The sequence below is a fragment of the Diadema antillarum genome, unplaced genomic scaffold, assembly GCF_040938485.1.
Source record: "Diadema antillarum isolate AM-2024a unplaced genomic scaffold, OU_Dant_1.0 seq00001000_RagTag, whole genome shotgun sequence".
Taxonomy (NCBI): domain Eukaryota; kingdom Metazoa; phylum Echinodermata; class Echinoidea; order Diadematoida; family Diadematidae; genus Diadema; species Diadema antillarum.
In genome coordinates, this window is record NW_027271838.1 from 423,020 (window position 1) to 445,530 (window position 22,511).

Consider the following 22,511-nt stretch of genomic DNA (forward strand, 5'->3'; position numbering starts at 1 on the left):
GTCAGGCATTATACTAAGTGTGTGGCAAAATTCAACTTAGCTACTCAAAGATTACAACTGAGTGAGATATAAAAGTCTTGAAAAAACTTATCACATTAATGAATTACTTTTTTGGCATTCTTTCCTCCAGAGAGGAGAGATATCACATTTCTCCCAATTAAAGTGCAAATCTATATTAGTATTCAAGACGATAATGAAGAGCACTCAGATTATAATGGCGAAATTTTCTTTAAAAATCTGACATTACTTTTGGAAGTTCTCAGTCTTAAATTTGCCACTTTTTGTTTGCGGAACAGTCTTATACTGTATAGTAGGAGTCCATGTCTTGTAAAGAAGGTGATATCACCACTTATAGTGATCTGCCTATTAACCTGTTCGACGTATAATCCTAAATCTTTTTTTTTTAAATAAACAAAATCAGAATAGTGCCTAATTTATATTCCTCGAAAGAAGTTGTCGTGTTATAAATGTGCTCAGGGAAAGAAAGCGCCTTTTGCCCTTAATTGTCATGACTGTCCGTGGTGCATGCCTTTGTTTAAGACAAGAACGGGCGATGGGCGCCAAATAGAGTTTAAACATTAACCCTTTGTGTGCTTAGTTTGAGTGTCAATTGGCGCAGAAAACCCCCATATTGTTGGCCTACACATTATTGTCCAAAGTCTCTGGCACAAGAAAGGGTTGATGTGATCGCCTAGTTTCCCACCTTCCCATGCATCTTGATTCTCATCTTGAACAACGCACTCTCTTGACGAGTTTGAAAAAGTCGTCTCATCGCAGCCCACCTATGTCTGTTGAATGACGTATATGGGTGCCCTATGTGTTTGTTTTTCGATGTTCTGAATTCAAAGAACAATATCACATCCCATTTGACTTATTGAATCAAAAGAGTGAAATCAGATGAACAGAATAGCAGTGGTTTTATGAGATTATTGGGCCCACAGAATTGGAAATTAGGCTATGGAATGCAGACGTATATTTGTTTCAAAGCAGCACAGCATGATTTTAGGTGCATGAACCATCAAAATGTCCATAAGATATTACAGTAAATAGTTGGTGACGATGCCAACAGCATTTCGCAGCCTTCCCACAGGTTTTTACACGAACAATGCCATATGTATTTTGTGTATTATCTATATGGATCCAGCTTTACGAAGACAGTGGTATATGGTTACTGTAGTATAATATAGGTTTTCCCGTTCATTTTCAAACTTTTTTCATTCAATTTAATAGATCTTGGGTTCAATTTCGTCCTGAGAGATCTGGAATATGCCAATCCTAGTTTCAATGTCGTCTTTTGTCGATCATTTTCGAACAAAGTCTATTCCATTTAGTCATTTGTCACACATTTGCGTCATTTACAAATCAGAATCGCTCGTCACACTCGTTGGACACATAGCAGCAAAAGCAATTTCGTCTTATAGCAATCATGTCTCAAATTCGTCTCATATTTTTCTGTTGTGATTACTTGGTTGTTTGATTTTTCCTACAACCGTTCACTTTTTCCACATTTAATCAGGAGTAACATACAAACACGTAGGCCTATACCGTACCCCTGCACACAAACAAACGCACTTTTTTGTTGTTTTATAATATTCTTTATTTGAGCTTCATTCAATGTAAAATCCATATTAACAATAAAATTAATACATCCACCAAAAAAAAAGAAAGCAGCTGTATTCTTCTTTCTTGTGCTGCTATATCATTTTTCAAACATACAGTACGATGTATTTGATTCTCACACACACTCACGCACACACACACATCCTTCTCACAGAACACGCGGAGACAAACATATATTATGTACTGTCAAACAAACGAAAACAGTGATCCACGATTTCCCGACAATTTTACATGTGTGCAGCATTAAGCCCATTTGAATGTATATAAAAAAGACATCAACTTTTTCACCGTTTATCGTTTTCAATAAGTTTGTCTCATGCAATAACATAAAATCAGGAAGTAAAGAGCTCAAGTCCAAAAGTTGTCACGACATGATTAAAAGTGTCTTTACTGGTTTTTAATGGTCTCTGACTTTCGTTTATCCTTCAATCTCCTCTGTGTGTGTGTGTGTGTGTGTGTGTGTGTGTGTGTGTGTGTGTGTGTGTGTGTGTGTGTGTGTATTATCAAGCAAACGGTTTAGGAATAATGTCTACTGATCCCAATACCTGAAGAAAGTGGAGTAATGCAGGATTCCCAATTATAGGTTTTCCCATCCATTTTCGCACTTTTGTCATTCGGTTTCAAACATTTATTATTCAATTTCGTCCCGAGAAGCACGTGGAACGCAAATCCTAACTTCAATTTCGTCAATTGTCATTGTAATTCGTTTTTCGTCAAACATTTTCGAAGACATAGCATTCAAAATCGTCAATTGTCATTCAAATTCATCCCTCCCGCTGACGGATCGCAGAATGTGAAGATCAAATTCGTTTTTGTTCACACAATTTCATGAATTTTTCATTCAAATTAGCCAGATGTTGTCGATTCTTGATTTTGAGGGTGAACCAACTTTAAGCCGACATATCTTTACTTTCTCTCGTTACTTTAAATTTTGTACCCTGGAAAGCAGCAAACATAATTATGTTATCCATTCTCTGACATTAAACAGGCTACAATTCTACACTTAAAATTTTGTCTTTAATCATGTTTGCCTAGAAATCGTTTGTCAGTGTTTTCGTATGCGAGACGGTACGTCTGTTTGTATCAGTGTGTACTCGGATTGCTTGTGTGTGTGTCTGTATCTGTAGTTCTGTGTGCGTGGGGGGGGGGGGGGGCACTTGTGTGTATGTTAACTCCTGAATGTAAAATGTGAACGGTTACAGAAGAAATACATGAATGACTGGGAAATCATACCGGATAGAGATATGAGAGGAATATTAATGAAAATTTAACGAAAATGATTGATAAAAGACTAAATCGATCCTGCTGTTTTGAGTGCTGCGAGTGAGACTGACGAATTTGAACTGTAAATGACGAAAATGTATGCCAAATGACTAAATTGAATTGACTTTATTTGAAAATGAACGACGAAAGACGAATTTGAAAGTAAGATTGGCCTATTTCCGACATCCCGCGACGAAATTGAAGTAAAAATTTGTGAAATTGAATGAAAAAAAGTTTGAAAATGAATGGGAAAACCTATAGAATAAGTTCACTCATACACTAAAAGACCAACGCTGGCCGACGAATTTGTTTGAAAATTCATGAAACTGTGCAAACAAAGACGAATTTGATTCTTACATTCTCCAGTCAATGGAAGGCGGGGGATGAATTTCAATGACAATCGACTATTTTGAATGCGACGTCTTTGAAAATGATTGACGAAAAAAGAATTACAATGACGATTGACTAAATTGAAGTTAGAAATTGCATTCTGTGAATTTCTCGGGACGAATTTGAATGAAAAATCTTTGAAATTAAATTTAAAAAGTGCGAAAATGGACGGAAAAAAACCTACTCTCTAAAAAAATCGAGTGAAAATATTCACTCTTAAAGGGGTGAATAAAAAAAAGAGTGAATTTAGAATGAAATTGGAGTGAATTTAGAGTGAAAATGTTCATTTTCACTCATTTTGGAGTGACGTCAAGGATCACTCGAAGATTTTGGAGTGATCCCTGAGGTCACTCTAAAACGAGTGAAAATGAACATTTTCACTCCAAATTCACTCCAATTTCACTCTAAATTCACTCTTTTTTGTATTCACTCCTTTAAGAGTGAATATTTTCACTCGATTTTTTTTTAGAGAGTATACTAAGGAGACACTGACATAATTATTTGTGTCTCCTCAACGATTTGCAACTGTATTAATATCCCATTCAATCCATCATTTATTGCTGACAATGCATAGTTATGTAGGTATACATATTTGCCCTTTGCTCTCTAGAGCTGGATCTGTCTCATATATTAATTATCACCTCTTCCACGTTTGGTGTTTGCTCCAAGTATCACCGTTACGTGAAAACGTGTGCGCGAAACTGTCTGGTGACGTTCTTAGTTGCAAACTTAGGTATCTATGAAACATCTAACTTCTTCGAAAATTCTGTTTGTTCGATTTTATCTCTAATTTTAACTTGAACATGTTGTAGAATTGCACTTGACATATTGGAATACAATTAAGGTTGAAGGCAAACTCTTTTCAGAGATCTCTAAAACAGGTCGGCCCCGCAGGCAGAAACGGCCTTTGAATATGTAATAATCATCTAAATGTTATAATCGGGTAGGTCCACTGATACTGCCATTTAGTTGAAAAAGGAACTTAACAGTATGATTAATCAATCGTGTGTTTAACTGATATTTAATCTCTACGCTAGGTCAAGACGGTTGATAAGCATAGCTGAAAGAACTTTACTGATATGTGGTGTTAAAAAGAGAGAACGAAGAATCAATCGCATGAGGGCGCTATGCTGCTGCACAAGGAATACCGTGTGTCTCAAGAGCTTGATAATAAGCTGTGATGAGAAATATTTCTGAGTAAACGTGGAATTAATCAAGGATCTCGATGCTTTCCATACAGAGACCAGTGGGACCGGTGCCAGGTGCTCTGAGAAGCCGCATGCAGAACAAACATGATCGACGTGCAGATACGCTGTAAGAACATTATAGTGATGAGGAGGTTATGCTATATTGTTTGTTTGGTTTTATTTCTGCATTTTTCATCATTGCGATTCAAAATAACATCATGAATAATATATCTTTTTAACATTTTAAATACAAAATAACATCATCAATGATATTTTTCAACATTGCGGACGAAAGAAAATACAGTGCAAACATTCTTACAAATCTATTATCAACGATGATAAACGACGCCAGATAAAAGGGAATGTTTATAAGGTGAAAAAATGCTTCAGACCATATCATAAGCGTGTGCTTGAAATTGATAGTGGCCTGAGGAAGTGGTAGTGGAAAAAAAAAAGAATCGAAAAAAAGTGGGAATGTTAAGTCTGATATTGTGCAAGGTGCATCGTGCTAAGTGCGGAAGTGCATGGACCTCAAAATAATGGATAACTGCGAATAAAAAAGGCAAAAATATTTATGCATTAAAACCATAATGCAAAAGAGATATTTGAAACCAAGTTCCGTTGTCAGACACAGTATCAATTCAATTGGTATTATCTAGACAATAAATATTTTTTGATGGTTGCCTTGAAGGAATAAAATGTTGTTCGCGATTTAAGTATGAGAGGTAATGAGTTCTATATATACGTCAGGACCATGATGTCTAATTGATTTATGTGCTAACAGAGATCTAGGATTGTTGAGATGAAAGTCGGATGAAAAGATAAAAAATATGTAAAGATGGACGTGTTTCTTTAAAAACTTTCACTCTAATGTGTTATTGTATACCAGCCCATGCATATCAGTGCACGTTTTTGTGTATACTATTCTATAAACGACGAGGATTTAATCCTCCAGAGACATAATGACATGTATCATGTCTATAACGTATGTCGATAATGAAGGAAAATATAGTAGGCCCGATACCCCCACCCCTGTCTCAATAAAGACATCGTGACGTGTTGTATGCACTAAACTGAAGTCTTGATACCGTGCTATTGATATCCTTTTATATTCCGTCTTTTTTTTTTAAATCTTTATTCGATTTGCTATGATTAGACATAATTATATACAGAGACAAAAATGGGAGGACAGACATTTGGTCTTTTTAAGTTGGCCAATAGAGAAATACGAATTACTATACCATACATCATTCCCTATATAGTGATATTAGTCGTAAATAATTATGTAGTCCATTCGTAAGAGTTTTGATATAATCGCTTCACGACTCTCCAATAGAACTTTATGGGGCCTATACCCAAAGCATTCACCACAGTTTCTCCTTTGACATGAAATTATTGAGGAAAACAACTAAATTGTGCATCAAAATCAGTTATGATAAACTAGCAATTATGATTTTTATATAGGGGAAAGAGGTTTCAATCGCTTAATCATAGACTAAACACATAACTTTGATACTGTTTCTGTGAAGAAACTATTTTGCTTGTTGAGACTTGCTACTGCTCTACCGGATGACCCCGTCATTGTTCTTTTTCCTATGGCTGCCAAACAGTAACAAACCAACAAAATCAAAAGCCAAGACTACAGCCAAAACCAAACAAAAACAAAGAAGAAACCGCGGCAAGAGACAATTACAACGAAATGACAAGACAATGACATCTAGGAAGCACTGACATTGGAAGTCAGAAATTTAATTTACATGAATATCATGAGGTCAAAAAATAATGTTTGATTACTTTTTTTATCTTTCACAGATCCGTAATAAATTACATCAAGGGTATCAAAAGAGTTTGAGAAGCATTACAAACGTCATACTTTCCAAACTTGATCCAGACTGATTTACAATCATAGTTAGAAATAAATATATGTACAAACGATAATTTACATTTCAAACATATTGCAATCAATAAATAGAAAATGAGATAATTACATTATACAATTTCAGTCAATCAAATATGTGCTCTTCATACAAGCATCGGGGACATCTTATAAGCATTACTCTTTCACTTATCAATTAAAACTTAAATAAAAAAAAACAGTACGTTTGATTGTCTCAGTTCAGTTACGCGTGATGTATACCGACCTAAAGGCGACAGAAAAAAACATCATTCAAGTTACCTTTGAGGCATTTTATTTCTTTCGTCTTTTGTTCGCCTGCCCCCCCCCCCCCCCCCCCCCGCCCCAATCCATTACCGCTGTAAGGAGATCTCATCATGCTTTAGCAACCAGGAACTTCCGAGTGCCTTGGTGAAAAAAAAAAACAGCGACTTGCAAATACATGTAATGTCTCCACTCTCCAAGTAACCATCGTAACATTACAACGACAGTCCTTTATAGCAATATAGCATCTACAAGCATTTAATAATGCGGTGTACCTCTCTTTAAATGACACAAGGCTTCTTGTTTTGCATATGAATGAATTTGCCGAGGAGCTCATTTCGATACCAGCCCAGCAGAGCGTCTTAAAATGATCTATATAGTTCATCAGTTTTGCTGTTTTCCTTTTCAAGCTCTTGTTGGAATATGCATTTAACGCACACACTGTCAAAAGTCGAATATTATAGGCCTTGGATGAATCATGGTATGGCCAACTTTCCCCATCATTGCTATCTACTTTGCTCACTTTTGGAAGGGATAATCATACGGATACATATCGTAATTCACTTCAATCATAATTATTGATCAATGCACACCGATCTAAGTACAACCAGGGAGGTGCTGGAAAGCTCGTTTTCGTCCCACTTCCATGCCGAAACCGATACAGACATTTTTATTTCAATGCATCATTACATTATAACATCGACACAATGATCGCTTTGTTTTTGTAATGACAATGAGTGTAATGATTATAGGTGAATAATGACAATGGGGATAACAATGATGACGGCGACGATGACGACGACGACGACGACGACGATGATGATGATGACAACGACGATGGTGATGAGGATGAGGATTTCTATGGTTATGGCTATTAAAGTGATAATGATAATTACAATAACAATGACAATAATAATGAAAATAATAATAATCAAGATGTTGATGAAAATAAGGTGATAACAATTATGACAACAATTCTATGATAAATTGACGACAATTCACAACAATGATCAATTCCATGATGATGATGATGATGATGATGATGATGATGATGATGATGATGATGATGAAATGATGATGATGAGTAATAATGAGCCTAATATCGTAAGAGTTTGTAGCTGGCACTAAAGCCTACAAACTGTAATAGAAACGGTACTATATACCACGGATTCGCTTGTTTGTTAATTTTCAAACATGGTAAGTCGTGTAGTCATCCGGTTTCCAATGACCCTTGAGGAGTAATACCACTACATACACGTTCAAGATAACTTTTGTAGATAACATGAAATTTAAAAGAAAAATGAAAATAAGTATGAACGGTAGAAATTTCATTAAAGCTTGACTTTAGACAAAATTATTATAGAATTTGCAAATGACACGTGTATCTGAGAAATTGTGGTGTAATTGCAACTTCAGTCATATGCAACTTAGGTACGGTCGTGATGTCCAAAGATATGTAAAAAAAAAGGAAATAAAAATGAATTACATGGAATGAATTAGGAAAGGGATGTTGTGGCTATAATATTGTCCACCAAAATATGATCTTTATATCATTACTGTGTTTATACACTGAAAGAGTACAGGTACACTATTGCCACCGATATTATCAACTTGTGCGAACTATACAAATGCTGATGATTCCATGACTTTTTATTGTGATGAAACTTCTATCATCCTGAATTAAGTCTACTCTGCTATAATGGATCTGAGCAAAGAATAGTCCCACACGAACGGCAGTGTTCTGCTCACCATCATCGTACACGCTATATACCAAACTATGTACGTACGTATAATATAGCCAATAAAGCGTCAATTTGACAAGACATACGTGTAACTAGCAGAGTTGTACAAAGAGCGTGACATCAACAACATGTGATCGCAATACATTTAATAAAATGAAGTTAGTTTCCTTCTTCATTCAAGTCCCTTTACTTTCAACAATAGAGAAGAAGTGAATCACTTGCCACATTCGTAGAAATTCACACACATCAACTTTCTGTCACACAGCTAATTTGGAGACAAACACATTGTGGACCATCATATACGACTGCTACACATTTTTTTGTTTTTTGTTTTCTCTTTTTTTGGGGGGGGATCATAGATTTACATGTAATCACAGACAGAAATTGCCAATTTTCGAAGACGATTATTATGACAGACTATGAAACGTGACATATACTTGGTCCCTCACTATACGAAAACAAGAGACACGTTTCCCATGAACAGAACAATATGACATTAATTGCAATTTGTGATCTACGATCGCATTTTGCCAGACAGGCAGTTAAAACACTTAAATATCGGTATGGACAATTCCTATATAAAGTAAAAACGTTAACGTCCATTCCAAGTCATTTGGACATTTCATACGACAATTTGTTGTGTTTGATCTGAATTCACCGTGGCACTTCTGATCTACTAGTATTCATATTATGCATATTGTTTGACTGCGTTAAAGATAATGTCACTTCGTGTACGCAAGAGGAGGTGAATAAAATTAAGCAGACGCCCGCATGGCCGAGGGATAATACGCCTATTATATTTTCGCTTGTTTTGTTGTTGTTGTTGTCTTTTTTTAGTTCATTACTTGAATTTAAACCATTGAACTGATTTGCACAACAAAATGAATACTGAGGTGACTCAATTGGTCGGTTAAACCTAGCGAGACGACAGCTGATCATTATTATGCCTCATTACGTTTCGAGGGCTCTTTTCCACGCACAACCTGAGCAACCACGAAATCTATTTACGTTTAGATTCACATCCTTATATCCTTGTCAAACAGTTTTTATGTACTTCACTGAAATCTAATTTGGTCGATGACGGAATAAAGGAAATGGTGCAGGATTCTTTTTTTGAACGTCACAATCTCATCATTAAATTTGCAACAAACACTTGTCTTGACTGAGTGGTATCTTGGAACAAACGCTTATAACAATGACTCGCGCGTAACGGAATCAATGCTGGTCCCCATAGCAAACGCAGTGATGTCCTCGACAACCAAGACATCATTATTATAGACACAGTAATATAAGCAACCATGGCAACTGTTTGACAACATTGCTGTGCTAGCTGATATTGTTAGAAACTGACAACATTCCCGAGTCTCTCTATGACGTGACAATAGAAACACTAAGCGTCTATGGAACATCATTACCTATCGAACCGAATGAGGAAATCAATATGATATTATTTTTCCCCACCTTTGGCTCTCTAGAGTCCATCAATGCCATCCAAATCAAACCACATGTTTTGACTTAATTATGGCAGCCGCGGTATGAGCCTATTCAGAAATGTGTTTTGATGTGTTAATTAAGCGTCAATCTACCTGGTGTCATTAATGCCATGCTGGACACAGCGCGACCCGTACCTCGGGTTCGGAGGTCGTTCTCCAGAGATACATGCCTCCGGTATGCTACCGTAACGCATATTTTTTCTTGAGCTTACCTCGTGTTGTCTTATAAAAATGCTCCTTCCGTCTTATTGAATTCTGTCATCATGTTTGTCTTTAATGTGCTTTGCTACTCTTATACGGCGAATACAACACTTTGATATCCTACTGGTCTGCACACAGTGACTAAAAGGTGTGTTCTCATTTCTTTACTACTGATCATATGCTACGCAGACTACATGATTATCTTCACATTATACTAGTGCCCATATCCTAACCTCATAGAAATTCATGTACAAGCACACATAGCGCACGAGGGACCCGTATTTATCCCGCAGTGAGCCTCAGTTGCCAAAAGTGTGCAACCATGCAATTGAAATGAGCTTTATCTAAGCCCACCGTCAGAGTTTAGCACCAAGATGATGTCAAACGGACATTAATGTCTGAAAGACTTGCACAGGGGCCCTGTTTCATTCACCATTTTGACTAATCGAAGGATCCCCCGTGATACAAATGATCAAGATCACACAGATTTTGGTCTCCTGTCAACGTGACACACGCCCTTACAGACACGCCCTTGATTTCTCCCACTACAGCCATTCACAACCTGTAGTGCAACAAGGTCTTCTTTCTCAGTCAATAAAGTGGGTGTGGTTGGGATTGCATTTCGAAGAGCCAGTTTGGTCATGCCTTTAAGTACACTAATCTTCAGTCTATTCGTGAAAGGAATTCTTAATTCTTATGATAGTTCATATCAATAATGAAGATGTTGCATTAAGCGACTGCATGTCCATCCTATACAACGCCCCGCAAGCCCGCAAGGAGCACGGGAGCATGCACTCAGTCGATTCTCAAAGAGGCCTTCTTTATTCTTTTATTCAGTTGTGGTTACGGACTTGACCAATCCTATATACTTGCTCTCGGAGTTACTGTTGGACTGGAATTTGCCTGTCATTTGAACATTGCGAAGAGTCGTTTCACTGTTCGACAACAGAGGGATTTTACTCCTCAATGTCTTCGTAGACTCTAGTTCGCTCCTCGTGGCTTAGAATTGTCGCAGCATGTTGAGGACTCCTGACAAACGCCCTGGTGACCACCAGCGCCGAGGCTGATGGGATGGAAATTGGACTTGCTCGTGGAGATGAATCCATCACTGCGGCAACGAATGTGTCTTCGTTCTGAAGTCCATGATCCGCCGAAGGAGAGCGATGATTACCGTGAGAACGGAGGCGGCGAACGTCATCCCACACGCGACCATGAACGACGTCATATAGTCGCCCGAACGATCACGAAGCAAGCCTTTGTGGTCACAGGAGAGAACAGAGAGAAGACAAAGGGTGGGATAAATTGCTTCTTGAGCATTACGTTTAGTGGATTTGGCGAAATACAGATTGCAACTACATGCATCATCAATGTGCTTGACCGTTTTAGTATATTTGACGTGGAGAGTTAAAAACATTGAAATTGTTGTTGTTGGTTTTTTATAAAAACCTTGCACTCAGATGAATTATCACGTGATGAGAACCCATCACATAATCATTCAATTATTCAATTCCAATTCAAATGGCGATACTGTAAAACCGTTTGGCAAATACTTATAACAAATATTCTTGCCATAAAAATGAAAGGTAAGTATAAGATATTATTTTCAGCCAAAAATGGAGAGACCAGCACTAAAGAAACAGTGCTTATAATGTGCAGGTCTCTCCAGGAAACAGAAAATATCACGTCCAAATAACACTTTTTACACAAAAGCATGAGGGCAAATATCAATAGAGCGTGAATTTTTCATTACTGCCAAACTACTGACATTCCTGGGATGACATTTAGAATGACTATAATGTATATGTGTAAATGTGAAAGTGTGTTTGTATGTTTCGTAAAATATTGCAAGGCAAACCTGCAAATAAGCCCCCAACAGCGGCAGCTACTTCGCTGACGAGAACTGCCAGCCCGACGGCTTTGGATCCAGCCCTCGCATCGACCACCCTCTGGACCACGAGGTTCAGTGACCGCACGCTCCCTGTCCCGATGCCGAACATCACAGCCCCGATGCATCCAACGCTGTACTCCTGGAACACTCCGAGGACGAGGATGCCGATGGTCATGATGAACTGCACGACGATGTAGAGGGGCAGCGGCTTGATGAGACCGACAGTCACGAGGAAACCGTGACCGAACCGGACTACGGCCTGCGATATGCCAGTCGCTGAGAGCAGGCTCGCCGACCGGATAGGGGAAAGTCCTCGCTCCTCCCCGGCAGCAGCGAGGTAGACGAATACCGCTGAATAAGACGAGGTGGACAGAAAAATCACTAGTAATAGTATTCCATGAATGAGCGTCGACTGCTTGTCGGCTAAAATTGGCTCTCTAGACCTGCGATCTTCCGACATGTCTGCGGAGAGGTGTCCGTTACTTCCGGCTAATTCCGGCACGTCTTGGCTATCAACACTGGTGACTAAACTGCTCTCCGCGTATTGTCCTTCGCCATTTGCGACGTGACTACTTCCGTTCACACCATTGGCGTAGTGGCGCGCTGGCGAGGAGTCCTCCAGCGTTACGCCTGAGTCTCTATTGTTTATCAGCGCTATGGCCGACGCCCCGTCGTCTATGACGTCCTTTGGACGCTTTGGAATCACTTTCCTGTCCCTAAGCAGGAGGCCAAAGACCATGGTGTGCAGGATAACGGCGGAGCAGATAAGCACCGAGCCTCGCCAGCTGTAGGCATGCGAGAGGACCCGTGCGATGGGCGCGAAAACGGACACAGCCAGAGACGACCCGGACACCGTGATCCCGTTAGCCAGTGCGTAGGAGCGATGGGTCGGGAAGTTGCGGCGGATGGAGATTAGCGTCGCTATGTAGACGAAAGCCGAGCCGATCCCTTGTGAGAAAATGACAAACAAATATAAAAGCATTTTAACATGGGGGAGAGACAACGTGAAGGATGCCATTCTGCATCCGTAGGGTTCTCACTTAGTCCCTGGATAGACAGAAATATCCGGAGGGGATTCCGTGAAGCCAGACGTAGCTTCTGCGGAACATATCCCTGACAGCAGGATATCGACCGATCTCTCGGTCAAGTCCCTGGAAAGCTTTTAAGTTGGGTAGCCATATTCTGGCACCAGCGTTATCCAACTGTGTATATATGAACTGTGCGCTCATGCTCTGAAAAAAAGTTACACCCACAATTTCTCTATGGATCGAGGCTCAAATAAAGTGGGTACCTAGCAGTGCTGGGGTGGCAACAAGGACTCATCTCCCTGGTAGTAAAGACGGAAAGGCTCTTTGGAAGAGCAGGGTCGTTGCTGAAGACACTCCTCTCTGGTCAGATATTAACCACTGCTTTAATCCGTCAGAATATTATTTTGTTCAACTATATCTGAAAGGTACCTGTGTATATGCACATTTGGTAGAAGGAAGGGCGAGAGACGAGAGTGCCATGTGACAGGCCTAAATCTATTTCTGTTCCTCCTCAATCACGAGAACCAGAATGAATACAAACAAACAAACAAACAAACAAACAAACAAACAAACAAACAAACGACGCCTGGAAATGAGGGCTACTATATAGCCCAAGCATTGTCTGGAAATTGAACAGTATCTTCAGGGAGATTGCATACACTGTCTATAACAGTCAATTACAGGTTCATACAGATTTCATATAGTCTTAATGATCCAGCCTGATATCTCACACATGAAATAACAAGTATGAGGACCAACGAAAATCAAGTAAACGTATAGATATCGAGAAAATAACAGAAACAAAACAAAACAAAAAAGGACGCGTGAGATTATAAAAATATCTTTTTATTTTTCGTAACTTCGATGACTGTCCCATCACATACTCGGATTGCAAAATTCAGGCCTCGGAGATTTTTTCTTTCCAAAAATTTGCTTTTATGCTCACATACTTGCTTATTACGTGTAGCTAATTCTGATAATGTACAGTGCACGAGACATTAATGTTAACCCTGGAGTTTACCTGTGAAGCAGATCACGCCCACTCCGACGAGGGCCACGCCACTGGCCCAGGCAGTCATCAGCACCCCTACACCGGTCAGCAAACCCCCTGCCATGACAACCACACGCGAACCCCATCTCTTGGTGAGGTACGAAGCCAGAGGACCTGATTTAACAAAGAAAACAAAGAAAAGAGGACATATATTTCAGACATGTAAATATCGACGAAATGATCATGGCCTGGACGGCGATTTTGTGGCTATTTCATTTAACACGTTATACCATCGTTACTTGAGGCGCAACATTTATTTATACTTATTTGTACTTCTAAGTGTCCCTGGAATTCGACGCACATGAAGGTGTGAAAGATTAGCTCTTTAATATTCTTGAACAAACTGTGTACAGATTGGCGAAGAAAATTACTAATATTGAAACAATGACGGATTTTGATGTTATATTTTTAGATGTCATGTAAACGTCATATTGTAACCACGAGCGCAATGTATTTTCAACTTTGGACGTTATGTTTTGCGGGGTTTTCTACAAACTATATATGTCATCATGCCGAAGTAAAATGGAGGACATTTTTAATTACAGTATATTGCTCTTCACTCATCATGATTACGGTCAATGATGACGAAGATATTGACACTGATGCAAAATGTCGTGCGTAAAAACTCAACAACAAAAATCACACAAACAAACAAAGAAACAAACAAATCAAGAAGAGCAGCTTACACAAGGCCACCAATTAAGGGATCTTAGATGACTGAATTCCTTTTTATAGAAACAGTAAGAAAGAGAAAGAAAAAGAAATCTACAGTAAAAGGAAAAGAAAATAAAGAAAAAATAAGTGAGCATCAAAAGCGCAGACGACAGCAAATAATGTATATCGCGATAATCACAGGCACAAACTGGCGTGCTGTTGCAAGATAATGATACTAACCTACAGGTGAGTAGGCTCATTTGTGCTTGAATTCAAAGAGTGGATAATCATTCAAACGTTTGCGGAGGGGGGGGGGGGTATGAGGTTCAGCCTCCTGGGTTTGACAGCTTGGTTTTGCTGATATGTGCGGTAATTTTACTGTCCTCATTTCCGATGGTATCTGGAGGACATTGTCAGCTTCAAGTGTTTGTCTTAGGTTGCTCTGTCGATGATTGATCGACGCGCATGTCTAGTAAAAAAGAGTTTTTGTAGTTTTAATGAAGTTAAACTTTTACTAAAATGGGCACCAGGCATGGGGGATGCCTCACCTGAATGGGAGTCTAGATGAAGAGAAATGATAGCATCAGTTGATTCGGAGAGATGGGGGTGGTGGAGATGAGGGCGTTTCTATTATTGGTCCAAAGGTGAGCAAGGTGTATCCGCACCCCTGCCCTCTTTTCGTGAGACATTTATCACCGAGCAACGCAAGCATCTCGTTTCGCTGCCCATTTTGCTCTCGAGTGCGGGAAAGCTCAATTAATTTGTCGGCAGGAGCACGCCTCTTCATGCTCACGATGAAACTCTGGATACTCCGACTTGAAAATTCATTATCGTCATTTATCTCTGAGGTTGGTAATGTTCCAAGTTTGTCTTTACATTAATTTTCGTGAGCAGACTTGAAAGAAAAAAGGGTTTAAAAAAGCGGCGATGTCGGAGGTATTACTTGCTATTAAAAGGAAACTATTTTCGTGTACTCATTATTCTTCATTCTTTTCAAAGGCCTTTAGACTGCCAGTCACAGATTCTGCTTTTTCACATCTGCTTTAGTTGGTGCACTCATTCAACCAGCACAACGGATTTGGGTGAGGTCAATAGTGCCCCCTCCCCCTCCTTACAGGCATATCTATTTACCATTTGCAGATGAAACTAAAACCCAGTATTAGTCCTTCAAAATAATTCTAAAATGTGAGTTAGGGATAGAAGCAACCAAGGTAAAAATTTGAATTTGTATAATCGATGTTAAGTATTGTTAAATATACAAAATGTGAACAATAGTTATAATAAAAATGTTTTCAGACTAAACCGTCTACACATATGGTTTAATGAGAAAGAGGGTGATATCTCCTTATATTTTAAGATTTATTGCAAAAATTTCGTATATTAGGATGTTTTGCTATACAACTGACCTACACATAATGCATTAAAAGCGATATCTTGAACACTTTTTAAATCACTGCTTCCAAAGGTAAACAGGACCTTTAATCTAAGGACGGAACCTTCGGAAATTCACTGTGGTGTTTTTTTTTTCCAAAATTGTTTAGACTTTTTTCATTTTTTTTTCCATTTTTAAAGATTTTTTTCATTTCTTTTTTTTTTCTTGACGAGGCAAAGAAAAAGTTCCTTATAATTGTTTTATCATTTCTTCTTGAAACTTTCGTTATTCTGTGTGCTCCAATTTATTCTCCTCGCCGAAATCAATCTGAATAAGAAGTGGAATACAATTTTTCTCACGCTCGCCGTGATGCAGTGTTGGCTAAACAAGACGTAAAATGTCTATTTTTCATCACTGTGAACAGCGCCATCACCCTGTCATACACCAAACATCTTCTCTTTGCCTCTTTGCCTCTTTTTACCTACCAAACCGCCACCAATGGCTAAAGAAGGGTTAATGTTAATGCGACTCTCATAATTGCTGATTTATACAATGGAATATAATTACATCTGCGGTGTGGGATGCGTTCTACACCAACGATCAAAATACACGATAGAAGAAAGCGACCACGATTCCAAGGCTGACACCTGTACTGCCTCAAATAATTATAATGTATGTGCGAGCAATGTGATACGTCAACCATTTGTACGCAGTTCATGGTCAAACACGTAGATATTTTTGGACTGATGACTAATTGGTGTTTCAATGAAAGTGGGGCTTTGCATACACACTGTTTTCATGCAAAAATTACTAATATTCGTGGATCCGCATGATTGTATCACCAATACAAATAGTAGATCCCTTGATACGCGCTTTCAATGAAGCAATGTCAAGGGAAATTATTCTTTTTTTTCCTACAGCGTCCCCATAATTCAATTCTATTCAAAATGATTTTGAACAGTTTAGTATTAGATCTTTCGCGTGGACATCAATCATTAAAGATAACTGTAGATTGAGACAAGAGTTCATTTTCCTTGCATTTTTCATGTAGTAGCAAAGAATTTGATTTGTATGATCGTTTCCTGTACTCATCTCTACCATTATGGATGTACTAATAATGATCACTCATGTAGCTGCCTAACGGTTTCCATGCTTAGATAATGAGGCAAATCCGAATACATGGTAATTCCACACATTTATTTCATTGTGGCTTCCTCGTCCCGGTTCACCAGTGTTGATGAGTTTCCTCAATTATTATAAGATAACGAGGTTATGATCATTATCATGTCTGTTTCCGGACAAACTGCTGACATTCCTCTTAAGGAAATGAGAGAATTGCATGGAATATAAATGATGATGACTGAATTTTCGGACAGATTGTTCGAGTTTCAGACAATATGGAAAAAAAAATCTTCGAAGGCGAATCAAGCAAGGTTGCCATTCGTAAAGACAAAAGAATAAGCTTAGATATGGGGTATGAGTTTTCCCAAATTTGTCTTCCTCTGTACAAATTGAATTTGTAAGATCGTAACTGCTGACCTATACGTTTTAACAAACACGTCGGAAAAAAAGAACCAGCGGGAATCGAACCTGGCAGCGACACTCCCATACTCCTTTGCTCAATAATATCTTGGTTTCATTTAATAAGCCTGGATATCTAAGCATGGAATACATATTATCAGCTTTATGATGAAGAGTTATCACTTTGCTGTAATTCATAAAGGTACAGGTGAGTATATATAGAAGACGAGCATACAAGTCAAATTTTTTGTTCGTACATTATCTGATGCGAGGAAAAATTAACACTTGTATCAAACAATCCACACTAAATCAATGACATTAATGAATGATATCCATATGAACATAAAGATGAAGGCATAAACATGGAAAAAATTCTTTCCCCAGTGATTGCTGGGTTCTCCCCCAGCACCGATTCCTCACCAAATTTCATCTCAGGATTCCCCCCCACACACCCTCTCCTCTCGTCTGCGTGTGTGTTTGCTGCATGTGATGCAGAGGAGTGTACTCGGGGAAGATGGATTCGGTTTACAGCACACTCGTTTGCTGTGATCCACATCCCGCCGACCGTGAAAGCTGTTTACACAGCTTCGTCTCGGAGTGTCCTCAGTTTTCCCATCATTGCGCATCAAAGACACGATTTCTATTCTTTTTTTTTCTCATTCAGTAAACATGGGGAAAAGATGGATGCAGGTCATATACTTTGTCAGATCCAGATTCTTTCCCACCCAATACCTACCACATCCCTCCCCTCCCCACCACTTATAGTCTAGTTCAAGACTTTTCTAATTGTTTGTCAAGATTGAAACCGCTTATGAGACCACGATGCCTTGTCCTTGTTTTAGTCATCCCTGATTGGGTTTCAAACAGAACATAGCCTTCACTACCAAGAATGACTTTTCGGAATGACTTTCGTAGTGGCATTATGATGATAAATTGAATCAAAGTATGACATTGGTAAATTCATAATCCTTGATGGCAAGTCGGCACCATGGTGCCTTTATTCGACATGGTCGAACCAAACATACTCAAACGAAGATGTCTCACTTTAAAACGAATAATGCACGTATAACATACAACCAGGTGCGATAGGAAGTAGACTGCACGTAGATTGTACTAAAAACTAATGTCATCAAGTGGATAATTCTCATAAGCACAATCACCTGTGTGTTTCACTTGCATCATAAAAGAACCCTGCAGTTACAGTCGACTTGGCTACAGATGGGCGGCTCGGAGGCATGACACGATAAAGACAATTGGATAACCCTATACACCTCCCACACACAATGAAGTACATACAAAGCGTTTCGAAAACATCTTCGAAGTGTGGGATACTGGGTAGGAGGAATAAGCACAGCTTTTTGCTCCCTCCCCTAAAAAAAAAAAAAAAAAAAAAAAAAAAAAAATGATAACCATACCCGCCATGTGTTCAAACATGAACAATGAATATGTCAGATTATAAGCCGGAAATCCATGCTGTTAACACGATGCTGGGATTTTGCCGTATAGTTTTGATCCTAAGACTTTTCAATCACGTTCTTTCCTGGTTTGTCTTCTATCATCCAACCCGTAGATGGCCCATGGGACCGCTCAGCAAACAAAATCGGATACTTCTCGAGGTATGGTTATAATGCGTTCTATTGCGGTCTATACAGAGTCGTTAAGCGCTTTGGGGGATGTGAAGGGTATCCATAAAAGTGTGATAGCATCATTACATAGATGAGATGGTGTGGGACTACGGGGCTTAAGTTGAGGATTGCGGATGCGAGTATTCGATTACTCAGTGCCCCCCTACATTCAAGCTCAAGGCCCATAGCTATCCTCCAGTCTTGTTTTTCGTCACATTTCCATGTCATCGTTGGCGACGCTAAAGCTCTCTTGCTGGAATTAGGCCTGCGTCTAAGGACATGGGGACAGATCTTGTTTATCTTCGGGCCTGCTATAGCCCGAGGGACGGAAACAGGGTGAAAAGTATTCTTCGCTGGATGGAGGAGATCGAGGGGCACTGAAGCTCGTCATTGGTCAAGTGTGCAGCGAAAATGTTTTCTCGCTCTACTTCACATCATGGTATACGAGACCGGCATGCATGTAATACAGGATATGAAATCCCGCGCCTTGATGTAAACGCCAGATTCTAAATTGAATTAAAAGCTGTCAGACAAGGTTCATTTTCTCATACCGATCTCTCACGCGCGTGTGTAGCCATGATAGCATGCTCGTAGAGGGCCTATTATAGCGATAAGGCGCCCTAAAATTCTTTCGTCATCGTGATGTTAGAGAATAGAATAGCTGTAAACATAATAGTAGATACATGTAGATATATGTATATATGTGTAGATATATGCATATATACATATTAACATGTGTTTTATATGTATATATATATATATATATATATATATATATATATCATATAGGCCTATATATATCATAATATGTTTCAGAACAGACTGCACTTTCCACGTGCACGATGTCGGGGCGCAATAGAGGATGTAAATGCAGCATGGAACAAAATACTTGTTCGCATATATTTGGGTGCATGCACATGTACACAGAAACAATTTGTACAGATATGCTGAGATTGTTTTTGTTTCTTTGTTCTGTTAACTACTAATGACAAGCACAGGGGTCAGTCAATTTTCTGCGATCATACAAGGACGATGACATATAATGCGTCTGCCCTTGAACGTCAAGCAAATAACGCACCTCGTGAAAATAACAACACTCTGGATGTCGGCGCGGAAGTTTGCACTTGGACAGCGGAAGGCGAGAAGAATTCGATTACTACTTGTGTTCCGCTTCCCACCACTTATTGCAGAAAATCCTTTCCCACTAAATGACCACGAGCAAGGCAGCTCTCTGTTTTTTTTTGTGCACATTAAACGGTTCACTTCGCTGGCTTCAACAGCAGTTAAGTGCGATTTGTTTTAAATGGTGTATGACATACTACCCCTAATTGCCTATAAGGGAATTTCTGTGTTGATATATCACATTATCTTACTCTCCTTTACACACATCAAGTCTGCCACTTGTGGCTGGCTACAGACACACACACACACACACACACGTACACACACACAATAACACACACACACATATATGCATATATATATATATAGAGAGAGAGAGAGAGAGAAAGAGAGAGAGAGAGAGAGGGAGAGAGAGAGATGAATAGATAAATAGATAGATATAGATATAGATTTATAATGAACAAGTATTAACGTATATTCGCAAAACAGTTCCATTATAATACAATGGCCACTGTATAATGTAGCTGCCGTATAAAAAGACACGGTAATGGATTTTTCCTAAGTATAACATATGACATATAGGTAGTGAAAGTGCATTTTCTAGTTGTCCACGAACGTAATGGAGAGGAGGTTAAAAGAAGAGATTTTTTTTTTTTCGATGCGTACCATCTTGGTAATTTCCATCTCATTACGTTGGTCAACTGAGGGCGCGCCCCGTGTGACTAATGAAGATGGTTCCGATCGCCATCGCCACTTCAAATCCATGAATACGAGATGAAAGCACAGAAAGGCATAAGTCCACCTCTCCATCTCTATCCATCTCTATTTTTTCTCCCACTCTTTTTTCCCCTTTTCTCTTTTTTTTTCTCCCCTTGCGCTCTTGTCCTTCCAAAAGCGGATGTACGCTTACGAGGAAAGAGAGGGTACACTTTGGTAGGACAACCTTACTCATCTAATGGAGGTTGGAGGAAAATGCATCCTGCAACCTTGTTGGATCCGCACGCGACAAGAGCAGGGGACATTTGGGTCAAATACGGGTCAGGGAATAAAGTGGACACTCTAAGCTCATCTCCTATAGGCTTAATTTGCTCAATTGACGTATGCAGACGGTGAACAGATTTCACATCATATTATGCATACGGTCAAACGATACGCGTACATGGTAATACATTATAGATGGAAAATTGATAGAGGCCAACCCCCCTTTGTTTTTTACCGGCTAAAATATCAATATTGCGAGCCGAGCACTGAACGCAGAGCCGATGTCGAATTCGTTTGCATCAGTGCAGTTCGCAGGCACTCTGGAGCGAGTGTGGAGGAGGGGTATGGTGCGAGCATCTCTCCTCGCATGGTTTTTTGCACGAGTGGAAGTAATGTAATCCATACCCGTAATATTTTGATTGCCGTGGGGAACGCCCTGCGCGAAAAATTCCGCACCATTGGACAATGTGACCTGATTGTCTACACGAATGTGGGGAGCTTTTAAACATAATCATCCATTCTTTTTGCTCCCGCCATTTGAACACGTAATAAAGGGAAATGTGTAGAAGGAGAGATGTAAGAGAAAAAGAAAGAAGAGAAAATAACTTTATAGGAGAGAATAGGGACATTCATCATAAAAAGAATTGAGAAGAATAAAGTGAGAAGGGATCATGTTATGATGTCCGTCCAGAAAGAGGAGATCAAATTTAATTTCGGAGCCGTTTTCTCAGTTATGAAAAGGTGAAACTTTACAATCTTAACTATTAAAGGCACTATTTACCATTTGCAGATGAAACAAAAACCCAGCTTTAGTACTTCAAAATAGTTCTAAAATGTGAATTAGGGATAGAAACAACCAGTGTAAAAAAGTTAATCAGTATAATCAATGTTAAGTATTGTTAAATATACAAAATGTGAACAATAGCTATAATAAATCTGTCTTCAGACTTAACCGTCTACAGTTATGGTCTAGTGAGAAAAACAGTGGTATCTCTTCATATTTTAGGCTTTATCGCAAAATGTTTATATGGTAGGTTGTTTTGTGATGCAACTGACCTACACATATGCATCCAAAGTGATAACTCGAACATTTTTTAAATCCCTGCTCCCAATGGCAAACTATACCTTTAAGCAAGTATATTTTTCTCTTCAAATCGAATGTTGCAATGGAATGCCACTCTAGAGTAAGAGCAATATACTGACGATTGGGTTTTG

General features: G+C 39.0%; 1 protein-coding gene across 1 annotated transcript in view; it reads right to left on the reverse strand.

Annotated features, from left to right (window-relative positions):
* Positions 1-11,159: 11,159 nt before the first annotated feature.
* The window catches only part of LOC139742451 (monocarboxylate transporter 7-like), a 50,053-nt gene continuing 38,701 nt past the window's right edge, over positions 11,160-22,511 (reverse strand). The window contains exons 2-4 of the mRNA XM_071652989.1: positions 13,992-14,135; positions 11,910-12,890; positions 11,160-11,308 (exon numbers count right to left, since the gene is read on the reverse strand). Of these exons, the coding sequence (XP_071509090.1) occupies positions 11,160-11,308; positions 11,910-12,890; positions 13,992-14,135 (1,274 nt within the window). The remainder of the gene's footprint in view (positions 11,309-11,909; positions 12,891-13,991; positions 14,136-22,511) is intronic.